Source organism: Oncorhynchus gorbuscha, linkage group LG17, assembly GCF_021184085.1.
Source record: "Oncorhynchus gorbuscha isolate QuinsamMale2020 ecotype Even-year linkage group LG17, OgorEven_v1.0, whole genome shotgun sequence".
NCBI classification, from domain to species: domain Eukaryota; kingdom Metazoa; phylum Chordata; class Actinopteri; order Salmoniformes; family Salmonidae; genus Oncorhynchus; species Oncorhynchus gorbuscha.
Window position 1 is genome coordinate 9190981 of NC_060189.1, and position 13523 is coordinate 9204503.

Sequence of the window (13523 nt, forward strand, 5' to 3'; positions counted from 1 at the left end):
GTAGAGAGAGAGAGGAGAGAAAGAGGGGAGTAGAGAGAGAGAGAGAGAGAGAGGGAGTAGAGAGAGAGAGGAGAGAAAGAGGGGAGAGAGAGAGAGAGAGAGAAAGAGGGAGTAGAGAGAGAGAGGAGAGAAAGAGGGGAGTAGAGAGAGAGGAGAGAAAGAGGGGAGTAGAGAGAGAGGAGAGAAAGAGGGGAGTAGAGAGAGAGAGAGGAGGGGAGTAGAGAGAGAGGAGAGAAAGAGGGGAGTAGAGAGAGGAGAGAAAGAGGGGAGTATAGAGAGAGTGGAGAGGAAGAGGGGAGTATAGAGAGAGTGGAGAGGAAGAGGGGAGTAGAGAGAGAGAGGAGAGAAAGAGGGGAGTAGAGAGAGGAGAGAAAGAGGGGAGTATAGAGAGAGAGGAGAGAGAGGGGAGTAGAGAGAGAGAGAGGAGAGAAAGAGGGGAGTAGAGAGAGAGAGGAGAGAAAGAGGGGAGTAGAGAGAGAGAGGAGAGAGAGGGGAGTAGAGAGAGAGAGAGGAGAGAAAGAGGGGAGTAGAGAGAGAGAGGAGAGAAAGAGGTGAGTAGAGAGAGAGAGGAGAGAAAGAGGGGAGTAGAGAGAGAGAGAGAAAGAGGGGAGTAGAGAGAGAGAGAGGAGGGGAGTAGAGAGAGAGGAGAGAAAGAGGGGAGTATAGAGAGAGGAGAAGAGGGGAGTAGAGAGAGAGAGAGGAGAGAAAGAGGGGAGTAGAGAGAGAGGAGAGAAAGAGGGGAGTAGAGAGAGAGAGAAAGAGGGAGTAGAGAGAGAGAGAGAGAAAGAGGGGAGTAGAGAGAGAGAGGAGAGAAAGAGAGTAGAGAGAGAGAGGAGAGAAAGAGGGAGAGAAAGAAGAGAAAGAGGGGAGTAGAGAGAGAGAGAGGAGGGAGTAGAGAGAGAGGAGAGAAGAGGGGGTAGAGAGAGGAGAGAAAGAGGGGAGTAAGAGAGAGAGGAGAGAAAGAGGGGAGTAGAGAGAGAGAGGAGAGAAAGAGGGAGTAGAGAGAGAGGAGAGAAAGAGGGGAGTAGAGAGAGAGGAGAGAAAGAGGGAGTAGAGAGAGAGAGAGAGGAGGGGAAGAGAGAGGAGAAAGAGGGGAGTAGAGAGAGGAGAGAGGGGAGTATAGAGAGAGTGGAGAGGAAGAGGGGAGTAGAGAGAGAGAGGAGAGAAAGAGGGGAGTAGAGAGAGGAGAGAAAGAGGGGAGTATAGAGAGAGAGGAGAGAGAGAGAGAGAGAGGAGAGAAAGAGGGGAGTAGAGAGAGAGAGAGAAGAGGGGAGAGAGAGAGAGAGGAGAGAAAGAGGGGAGTAGAGAGAGAGAGGAGAGAGAGGGGAGTAGAGAGAGAGAGGAGAGAAAGAGGGGAGTAGAGAGAGAGGAGAGAAAGAGGGGAGAGAGAGAGGAGGGGAGTAGAGAGAGAGGAGAGAAAGAGGGGAGTAGAGAGAGGAGAGAAAGAGGGGAGTATAGAGAGAGAGGAGAGAAAGAGGGGAGTAGAGAAAGAGAGGAGAGAAAAAGGAGAGGAGAGAGGGGAAAAGAGAGAGAGTGGAGAGGAAGAGGGGAAAAGAGAGAGAGTGGAGAGGAAGAGGGGAGTATAGAGAGAGGAGAGAAAAAGGAGAGGAGAGAAAGATGGGAAAAGAGAGAGAAAGAAGGGAGGAAGAGCGGAAGAGAGCGAGTGGAGAGGAAGAGGGGAGTAGAGAGAGAGGAGAGAAAGAGGGGAGTAGAGAGAGGAGAGAAAGAGGGGAAAAGAGAGAGAAAGAAGGGAGGAAGAGCGGAAGAGAGCGAGTGGAGAGGAAGAGGGGAGTAGAGAGAGAGATAGAGGAGAGGAAGAGGGGAGTAGAGAGAGAGAGAGGAGAGAAAGAGGGGAGTAGAGAGAGGAGAGAAAGAGGGGAGTATAGAGAGAGAGGAGAGAAAGAGGAGTATAGAGAGAGAGGAGAGAAAGAGGAGTATAGAGAGAGAGGAGAGAAAGAGGAGTATAGAGAGAGAGGAGAGAAAGAGGAGAGAAAGAGAGGAGAGAAAAAGGAGAGGAGAGAAAGAGGGGAAAAGAGAGAGAAAGAAGGGAGGAAGAGCGGAAGAGAGCGAGTGGAGAGGAAGAGGGGAGTAGAGAGAGATAGAGAGGAAGAGGGGAGTAGAGAGAGATAGAGGAGAGGAAGATGGGAGTAGAGAGAGATAGAGGAGAGGAAGAGGGGAGTAGAGAGAGATAGAGGAGAGGAAGAGGGGAGTAGAGAGAGATAGAGGAGAGGAAGAGGGGAGTAGATAGAGGAGAGGAAGAGGGGAGTAGAGAGAGATAGAGGAGAGGAAGAGGGGAGTAGAGAGAGATAGAGGAGAGGAAGAGGGGAGTAGAGAGAGATAGAGGAGAGGAAGAGGGGAGTAGAGAGAGGAGAGGGAAAAAAGAGGGGAGTAGAGAGAGAAAGAGGGGAGGAGAGACAGTGGAGAGGAAGAGGGGAGTAGAGAGAGAGAGAGAGATAGAGGAGAGGAAGAGGGAGTAGAGAGAGATAGAGGAGAGGAAGAGGGGAGTAGAGAGAGATAGAGGAGAGGAAGAGGGGAGTAGAGAGAGGAGAGGGAAAAAAGAGGGGAGTAGAGAGAGAAAGAGGGGAGGAGAGACAGTGGAGAGGAAGAGGGGAGTAGAGAGAGAGAGAGAGAGAGGAGAGGAAGAGGGTAGTAGAGGGAGAAAGAAAGAAAGAGGGGAGATAGAGGGGAGTAGAGAGGAGAGGAAGAGGGGAGGATAGAGAGAGAGGGGAGAAAGAGGGGAGTAGAGAGGAGAGGAAGAGGGGAGTAGAGAGAGGAGAAGAAGAGGGAGGAGAGAAAGGGAGAGGGTAAGAGATAGATTAGACAAGCATCTGATCCTACTTTAGATGGAATAATGTAAAGCGTACAGATGGACAGAGGACGAGCAGATGCTTTTACCTCATCTGGATGGTACTGTAAGTGTGTCCTTCTAATTAGATGAAGCTTACTGTGCAATCAATACGAAGGCTAATGAGGTAACGACTGTGTGAATGTAGGGGGATGTTTGTGAATCATATCACAGGAGACTTAATAAGAAACAAAACACAAATAAGAGTTGATTTCTCATCTTTCAATACAGTCCCTTATCGCATTTCTAATAGTTTCTCCTGATTGTTATTCTGATAGTTGCTATGACAACTCCTGTATCTTGTGTAGAATTTGTCCTGCAGCTTTTAGTGTCTTCATTTACACAGGCAGCCCAACGCTGATCTGATTGGACGAAAGACCAATTAATGGCAAAAGATCAGAATTGGGCTGCCTGTGTAAATACATCCTTGTGTATCCGCTCCTTCGTACTTGATCATCTCTGGGGATCCATGAAGATGAGCATGCCAAAAGAAAGAGGAAAAATTTATATATTTTTATTTATTTAACTAGGCAAGTCAGTTAAGAACAAATTCTTATTTTACACTCATGTGAAAGGGTGTCAACATACTTTTGTATATATAGTGTATGTACACTACCTTGCAAAAGTATTCATCTCCCTTGGTGTTTTTTCTGTTTTGTTGCATTACAACCTGTCATTTAAATAGATTTTTATTTGGATTTCATGGAATGGACACAAAATAGTCTCATGGAATTCCATGAGAAACAGACTCCAGAAAGCCGTATCTCAGACTGGCCAATAAAAAGAAAAAATTAAGATGGACAAAATAACACAGACACTGGACAGAGGAACTCTGAATAGAAGGCCAGCATTCTGCATTTGCCTCTTCACTGCTGACGTTGAGACAGGTGTTTTGCGGGTACAAGATAATAAAGCTACCAGTTGAGGGCTTGTGAGGCGTCTTTCTCAAACTAGACACTAATGTACTTGTCCTCTTGCTCAGTTGTGCACCGAGGCCTTCCACTCCTTTTTCTACTCTGGTTAGTGCCAGTTTGCGCTGTTCTGTGAAAGGAGTAGTACACAGCGTTGTACGAGATCTTCAGTTTCTTGGCAATTTCTCGCATGGAATAGCTTTAATTTCTCAGAACAATAATAAACTGATGAGTTTCAGAAGAAAGTACGTTGTTTCTGGCCAATTTGAGCCTGTAATCGAACCCACAAATGCTGATGCTCCAGATATTCAACTAGTCTAAAGAAGGTCAGTTTTCTGGCTTCTTTAATCAGAACAACAGTTTTCAGCTGTGCTAACATAATTGCAAAATGGTTTTCTAATGATCAATTAGCCTTTTAAAATGATAAACTTAGATTAGCTAATACGTGCCATTGGAACACAGGAGTGATGGTTGCTGATAATGGGCCTCTGAACGCCTACGTAGATATTCCATAAGAAATCAGTTTCCAGCTACAAATAGTCATTTACAATATTAAAAATGTCTAGACTGCATTTCTGATTAATCTGTTGTGATTTTAATGAACAAAAAAAGTGCTTTTCTTTCATAAACAAGGACATTTCTAAGTGACCCCAAACTTTTGAACAGTAGTACACACACACACACACACACACACACACACACACACACACACACACACACACACACACACACACACACACACACACACACACACACACACACACACACACACACACACACACACACACACACACACACACACACACACACACACAATAATAGTGAAGACATCAACACTATGAAATAACACATATGGAATCATGTGCTAACCCCAAAAAGTGTTAAACAAATCCAAATATATTTTATATTTGAAATTCTTCAAAGTAGCCACCCTTTGCCTTGATGACATCTTTGCACACTCTAGGCATTCTCTCAACCAGCTTCATGAGGTAGACACCTGGAATGCATTTAAATTAACAGGTGTGCCTTGTTAAACGTTAATTTGTGGAATTGCTTTCCTTAATGCGTTTGAGCCAATCAGTTGTGTTGTGACAAGGTAGGGGTATACAGATGATGTTTTATACCAAATAGGACTAAGTCCATATTATGGCAAGAACAGCTCAAATAAGCAAAGAGAAACAAGAGTCCATCATTACTTTAAGGCATGTGTAATACCCTTGTGAAAACCAAGTATTGAGTTTATTCTTGTTAAAACCAAGTAGAGTTTATTTTTTATAATTAATTGATATTAGATTTTAAAGGTGATTCAATTGCTCCTGTATTGTAATGTTGTTAATGCATTTATTTTGAAGAAATATGTATTTAATGTATAAGTGAATAGGTTGGTTTACTTTTAAGTTTCCACCAATAAGGTTGCGTGTTAAGCTGTGGCCAATGGGAGTTGACCTGGTTAACGGGAGGCCTGGGAAAAAAGAGAGGGAGAAAAGGATGGATGTTACATTATGACCGTTGGTGAAGAAGAATTATAACAGAAACCGATAGAAATAGAACAAAACTCAAACCTACCGAGTTTTGAAGGGAAATACCGACTTTATTTTATAAGAGAGTTGTTATCATTTTTTGTTAAGAAAGACTGAAGCTACCGTCTCATCATGGAGGTATTTGACAGCCTTGAGGTTAGCCTAGAATCGTGTGAGGTGTGAGAAAAGTGCTTGGGGAAGATTAACGAGTTCATGTTCCCATGGGATATCGGTTACTGCTAAAGAGTACTGTCTGCATTGATAGCTCTGCTTGCTGTGGATCTCGTGAGGAAACCTGCACGGAACTGCCGTACTACACTGAGGGAATATCTACGAGTAGTGAGTAACCACAACGGTGGGGTGCTTCGGGACTGTCTTCATTTTTTTTTGCGCGCCAACGGGTTAAACAAGCTTGAAATAATTTGGACTTTGTGCACGACTATTTTTATTTATTTTGATGTGGTGCTTTGAAAATGTAATAATACACATCTTGAACCTTATATATGTTTCCTTGGTGGACTCATTAACTGTTTCAATTTAATTTAATGCATGGGAAAGCTTATCCAACCACAAAAACCTATAATCATTTCATCTGAAGTTAATACCCTATTTGTCATCACCCTACATAGTTTACAATAGGGACTGTTATTGGAGATGTCCTTCTCACCTAACATCCCATGCTTTTGAGATACTCTACGTAAGTTAATATCGTGAGTCAAATTCGATCCTGGTGAGAGGGTTACACATGAAAGTCAGTCAATGCGGAACATTTCAAGAACTTTGAAAGTTTCTTCAAGTGCAGTCGCAAACACCATCAAGCGGTATGATGAAACTGGCTCTCATGAGGACCACCACAGGAAAGGAAGACCCAGAGTTACCTCTGCTGCAGAGGATAAGTTCATTAGAGTTAAATGCACCTCAGATTGCAGCCCAAATAAATGCTTCAGAGTTCAAGTAACAGACACATCTCAACATCAACTGTTCAGAGGAGTCTGCGTGAATCAGGCCTTCATGGTGGAATTGCTGCAAAGAAACCACTCCTAAAGGACACCAATAATAAGAAGAGACTTGTTTGGGCCAAGAAACACAAGCAATGGTCATTAGACCGGTGGAAATCTGGCCTTTGGTCTGATTAGTCCAAATGTGAGATTTTTGGCTCCAACCGCCGTGTCTTTGTGGGATGCAGAGTAGGTGAACGGACGATCTCCGCATGTGTGGTTCCCACCGTGAAGCATGGAGGAGGAGATGTGAGGGTGCTTTGCTGGTGACACTGTCTGTTATTTATTTAGAATTCAAGGCCCACTTAACCAGCATGGCTGCCACAGCATTTTGCAGCGTTACGCCTTCCCATCTGGTTTGCTCTTAGTGGGACTATCATTTGTTTTTCAAAGGACAATGACCCAATACACCTCCAGGCTATGTAAGGGTTATTTGACAAGAAGGAGTGATGGAGTGCTGCATCAGATTACCTGGCCTCCACAATCACCCAACCTCAAACCAATTGAGATGTTTTGGGATGAGTTGGACCGCAGAGTGAAGGAATGGCAGCCAACAAGTGCTCAGCATATGTGGGAACTCCAAGACTGTTGGAAAAACATTCCAGGTGAAGCTGGTTGAGAGAATGCCAAGAGTGTGAAACGCTGTCATCAAGGCAAAAGGTTTGAAGACTCTAAAATATATTTTGATTTGTTGAATACTTTTTTGGTTACTACATGATTCCATATGTGTTACTTCATAGTTTTGATGGTCTTTACTATTATTCTACAATGTAGAAAATAGTAAAAATACAGAAAATCCATTGAATTAGTAGGTGTGTCCAAACTTTTGACTGGTACTGTATATCTCCCCCATCTACACACAAACCACATAATGACAATGTTAAAAACATGTTCTTAAACATTTTTGCAAATGTATTGAAAATACAGACATATTTAACTTACATATGTATTCACACCCCAGAGTCAATACTTAGTAGGAACACCTTTGACAGCAATTACAGCGGTGAATGTTTCTGGGTAAGTTTCTAAGAGTTGGCATACCTGGATTGTACAATATTTGCAAGCTCTGTCAAGTTGGTTGTCGATCATTGCTAGACAGACAGATTTAAAGTCTTGCCATAGACTTGAGCCGATTTAAGTCAAAACTAACTAGGCCACTATATTTGGGCTTGTGTTTTAGGTTATTGTCCTGCTGAAATATGAATTTGTCTCCCAGTGTCTGTTGGAAAGCAGTCTGAAACAGGTTTTCCTGTAGGATTTTGCTTGTGCTTAGCTTTATTCTGTTTATTTTTTAACTCCCTAGTGCTTGCTGATGAAAAGCAAACCCATAACATGATGCAGCCACCACCATGTTTGAAAATATGAAAGGAAAGGGGGAAACCTAGTCAGTTTTACAACAAAGCATTCAACTGAAATGTGTCTTCCTCATTTAACCCTCTGAATCAGAGAGGTGAGGAGGGCTGCCTTAATGGACATCCCGGGGAACAGTGGGTTAACCGCCTTGCTCAGGAGCAGAACGACAGATTTGTAACTTGTCAGCTCAGGGATTCGATCCAGGAGGAGTGGTACACAGTGATCTGTTGTACTGGATTTGCCCCAAACATAACACTTTGTATTCAGGACAAAGTACATTTCTTTGCCACATTTTTGTCTGTTTTACTTTTGTGCCATAGGAATTTAGCCTAGAAAGGTGATTGTAACATGTTGTGACTTGTTTTCACTGTCGTTATGGGGTATTGTGTGTACATGGGTGAGAAAATACATATATTTGAGTATGAATCATTTCTGAAGGCACTGTATGTGTTGGGCTTTATAGATTGTCCAACACATTGGGCTTAAACTGAGATTATTCTTGACAGAGTGATGTATATTTTTCTAGGCCTAAATTGTTCCTTGACTAGCACCATTCATTCCCACTGTCGATAATTCTAATGTTGTAACTTTTAATAGTACCTGTATCCACTGGTGGATTGGGAGAGAGCCAACATTTTTTTTTGCAGCAGTGTTGCCTGCCGATTGATTGAGATATTCAAGGTGCTATCGTCGTTAAGTAACATAGCAGATGCAACACATTGAATATTTACATTTATGCACTTCCAAATGTAATTTTGTATCTTTGTCCCCAAAGCATTTAACTCCAACATCATATGAAGCATTTATGAAATCAAAACAAGTACACAAAAGATCTTCTAAGCCTGTCTTAACCTTAAACCCTGAAAATAAAGTCTATCCCAAACCCCTATTCTTTCCCCAATCATTTCCCCCATAGGAATGGCTGAACGAACCTGAGGTAACTAATTTCCGTCATTTAGGACAGCAAGCTGGCTAGCTCTATAAGCCTCTAAGTTAGCACAAGAACCAACGATAAAGAAAGCTAATGACATGTTACAGTACCTTTCAACAGACTGCATGTGGTATATTGTAGTCAATTGAGCCCCGAACAAACATCCTGTTGTTTTGAAACTGACAGACAAAACAGGTCATTTATGACTGAAAGGTGCTGAAGTGTCTTTAGAGACAAGATGGATCTGTAAAGATATGCGCTGCCACTTTTGTCTTTATGCTAGTTTTCTTGGACCTGCACAAAAGAGCCTTTTAGCCAATTCACACAAACAGGAAGTAGTGCCAATAATAAACAACACATTCCTCTTCAAAATTCACACACCACAGACCGTGAAAAGACACACACGGGCACCAGTCCTGCCAAATGACATTGGCGAGTTGTTGTTTTTTTGTCGGCGAGGTAAACATGACAACAAGCGTCTTGGAAAACAACATTCAAATTTGTCAGTGACATAAAACTCCAGAAGAACTTTGTGTTACGGCACAGAAATGACACGACGGAAAACAGCAATAACCTACTTGCTTGTTTGTTTCTTTGATGTTCATTCCAAAAACACGTAGGCAGCATTAGATGCTAGTAGAACTATGCTGTCCCAGTGGTGTAGCGCAGTTTCTCGGGGCCCTCACAAGGTACGAGCAAAAACATGACATGAGGCAGAGCGAAACATTTTATACATAGCGATCCTGTTAAATTACTTAGGAAGTATATAAAACTCACTAAGTACTAATCTAATTCCTAATTCCATGGCTGAGAGGAGATTTTGCAGTTTTAAAGCTACACTACATGGCCAAAAGTATGGATAAATTAAAAGTATGGATAAATTAGTGGATTTGTCTATTTCAGCCAGACCTGTTGCTGAATAGTCGTATAAAATTGAACACACAGCCATGCAATCTCCATAGGAAAACATTGGCAGTGGAATGGCCTTACTGAAGCGCTCAGTGACTTTCAACATGGTATCGTCATAGGATACCATCTTTCCAACTAGTCAGGTCGTCAAATATCTGCCCTGCTAGAGTTGCCCCAGTCAACCGTAAGTGCTGTTATTTTGAAGTGGAAATGCCTAGGAGCAACAACGGCTCAGCCGCGAAGTGGTAAGCCACACAAGCTCACAGAATGGGAGCGTCAAGTGCTGAAGCTGTCCTCGGTTGCAACATTCACTACAAGTTCCAAACAACGTCAGTACAAGAACTGTTGGCCGGAGGATTCATGAAATGGGTTTCCATGGCCAAGCAGCCGCACACAAGCTTAAGATCACCAAGTGCAATGCCAAGCGTCGGCTGGAGTGGTGTAAACAGCGCCGCCATTGGACTCTGGAGCAGTGGAAACATGGAGTGATGAATCACGCTTCAACATCTGGCAGTCAGACAGACAAATCTGTGTTTGGCAGATGCCAGGGGAACGCTACCAAATGCATAGTGCCAACTGGAAAGTTTGGTGGAGGAGGAATAATGGTCTGGGGCTGTTTTTCTTGGTTCAGCCTAGGCCCCTTAGTTCCAGTGAAGGGAAATCTTAACGCTACAGCATACAATGAAATTCTAGACTACTCTGTGCTTCCAGCTTTGTGCCAACAGTTTGGGGAAGGCCCGTTCCTGTTTCAGCATGACAATGTCCCCGTGCACAAAGCGAGGTCCATACAGAAATGGTTTGTCGAGATTCGGTGTGGAAGAACTTATCTGAGCTGCACAGAGCCCTGACCTCAACCCCATCGAATACCTTTGGGATGAATTGGAACATTGACTGCGAGCCAGGCCTAAATCACCCAACATCAGTGGCCCAACCTTACTAATGCGCTTGTGGCTGAATGGAAGCCGCAATGTTCCAACATCTAGTAGAAAGCCTTCCCAAAAGTGTAGGCTGTTATAGCAGCAAAGGGGGGAGACCAACTCCATATTGATGCCCATGATTTTGGAATGACCATGTATGTAATTTTCTGTAATTTCACAAAGTAATATTTCATGGCCTATGATGTGTTCATATGCTATCTGTGAGGCCCGACCCCCCCGCCTTGTGGGGGCTGCATGCTACGCTACAGGAGGGTTCCCACTGTTATCATGCTAATTCCTGCAGAGGTCAACAGTATTTATCAAGGACAGACAGTACTGTAAAATTGTGCTACCAAAACCTTGTCAACACTTTTATCATAACTTATTTCAGCAGTGAACGCAAAACAAAAGTCCCATTTTCTACCAAGATAAATCTCAATAGAAATTTTAAGAAATGTTATTGCCATTTTATTGCCAGTTTCACCTGATCATCAGTTAGGACAATGGCTTCTTGAATGACAAACTGTTTGCAAATGATTGCGTTCATCACTTGTTCTTTACTGCATTTGACACAGGCTCAGCCACCAGTGAGGATCCTTACTGCTCAGAATATATTGAATCAATATAGATGCATTGGGAAAACTAAGCTTTCGCGCACACACACACACACACACACACACACACACACACACACACACACACACACACACACACACACACACACACACACACACACACACACACACACACACACACACACACACACACACACACACACAGACACACAGTGAGAGGTCTGGGAACAGTCTTACACGTTAACCTTATCAGGTTAAAATAAACAATGATTGTCTTTGATCTATAATAGCTATGTCATAATGTTGTCCATGAGGCAAGATCGGAACTTATTCTGTGCAAAAATATATACAATCTACATTTTAAAAAGTACAATACATTTTGTTATGTGACATTTAACATTCTATGTACATAAGAGGCATACAACACGGATATAATTGACCTTGAAATCTCCTTTAAAAATCTTAGCCAAAGATATGTAACAGTAGAAAAGACAGTCCATAACATCCCCCATGACTACAGTATATATCAGTATATATCTATCTACAGTATATATCTATCAACACAGAGGGTATATATATATCAACACAGATACTTGAAAAAATAGTTTTTGTCATATGAACACCGTAACTTGAATTCTGAAAGTTTGGCGTGATACAATTGGCTTGGAAAGGCAACCTCCTACATCAACAAATCAAAAACTATTTAAAACAAAACCCCTGAGGGCCCAGTGTTTATCCTGACCACATTACCTGACCAGGAAAAACGCCATAAGAAATCACAGCGATATCTAGAGTTATGAATCACAGCGATAACTAGAGTCATGAATCACAGTGATAACTAGAGTCATGAATCACAGTGATATCTAGAGTCATGAATCACAGCGATAACTAGAGTCATGAATCACAGCGATAACTAGAGTTATGAATCACAGTGATATCTAGAGTCATGAATCACAGCGATAACTAGAGTCATGAATCACAGCGATAACTAGAGTCATGAATCACAGCGATAACTAGAGTTATGAATCACAGTGATAACTAGAGTCATGAATCACAGTGATAACTAGAGTCATGAATCACAGCGATAACTAGAGTCATGAATCACAGCGATAACTAGAGTCATGAATCACAGCGATAACGAGAGTCATGAATCACAGCGATAACTAGAGTCATGAATCACAGCGATAACAAGAGTCATGAATCACAGCGATAACTAGAGTCATGAATCACAGCGATAACTAGAGTCATGAATCACAGCGATAACTAGTCATGAATCACAGCGATAACGAGAGTCATGAATCACAGCAATAACTAGATTAATGAACAACAGCGACAACTAGAGGCATGTATCACAGCAATAAATAGAGTCATGAATCACAGCGATAACTACAGCTATGAGTTTTCCCTGGTTAGGTCATATGGTTGATGAAAACTCCATGCACTAATCATACATATCTGATGGTAAGTAGGGAAACCACCATCAGATCAGTTCAGTGGCGTCTCATATGTAGAAGTAATTATCTCGGCTAGCAGGACTAGCTGAGTCGTCTGTGCTGCTCTCTGCAGTCACTGACTGCTCTGACTGTGGCTCTACATCAAAGTCGCCTGCTGTCTTCATCGTACTTGACAACGATGGCTCCGCGTCTACCAGCATCTCCCCGTCGCCAAGGCTCAGTCCACACGCGGCCTCTGTTTCCACGGCAATCACCTCCACCATTTCCCCAGGAGACGATCCAGGGGGCGTGTCCTTTGTCTTGGCATTAGCCCATTGGACAGCCAGTTTCTCGATCTCCAGGTGTAAGTCTTTGTTATGTTCTTTCCACTGGCGGTACTTCTGGGACGTCAGCTCAGAGTCCTCCAGCACCTTGTTGATGAGTTGGAGCTCTGCCTCTTTATCCTAGAAGCAAATTGAGAACAGATGGCCATTTGCATTAACAAAAATTCACAGAAAGTTCACACAATGAATGGAGACTGAGGGACAGTGCAAAAAATCCCACAGTGTTCATTGTTCATATTAGGAGACTATAGCTAAGGCCAGAAGATTCCCCTGGCTACGTGACCTGGGGCCAGTCAGGAGTTTCCCCTGGCTACGTGACCTGGGGCCAGTCAGGAGTTTCCCCTGGCTACGTGACCTGGGGCCAGTCGGGAGTTTCCCCTGGCTACGTGACCTGGGGCCAGTCAGGGTGCAACTCAATATTAGGAAGGTGTTCTTAATGTTTGGTACCCTCAGTGTAACTGTTCCTTTCCCAACTTTCTAGACCGGAGGGGAATAAACCACTTGGGGAAAGAGGTCTTCTTTCAAAGATGACCCGATTTAGAGTAGAACATTGGTTGAAGGCCACACTACTTGGAGAGAGGACACTTGTATGAAAGAACACAATGAAGGGCATAACGTTGGTCAAAGGTGAGACTAGCTGTGGACAGAATCCCCATATGGTGCACTTAGAACAATAAATAATCATTTATTACACTTTCATAGCACTATCCATAACATAAATACATCTCAAAGGGCTGTGAAAGCAACAAAACACAAGCTATTTAAAAACAACATCATCACTAATCAT

The 13523-nt window shown here is 43.0% G+C and overlaps 1 protein-coding gene across 1 annotated transcript in view; it reads right to left on the reverse strand.

Moving 5' to 3' along the window:
- Positions 1–11534: 11534 nt before the first annotated feature.
- The window catches only part of LOC124001906 (CNK3/IPCEF1 fusion protein-like), an 84476-nt gene continuing 82487 nt past the window's right edge, over positions 11535–13523 (reverse strand). Inside the window, exon 20 of the mRNA XM_046309058.1 lies at positions 11535–12856. Coding sequence (XP_046165014.1) covers positions 12461–12856 — 396 coding nt within the window. The 3' untranslated portion in view covers positions 11535–12460. The remainder of the gene's footprint in view (positions 12857–13523) is intronic.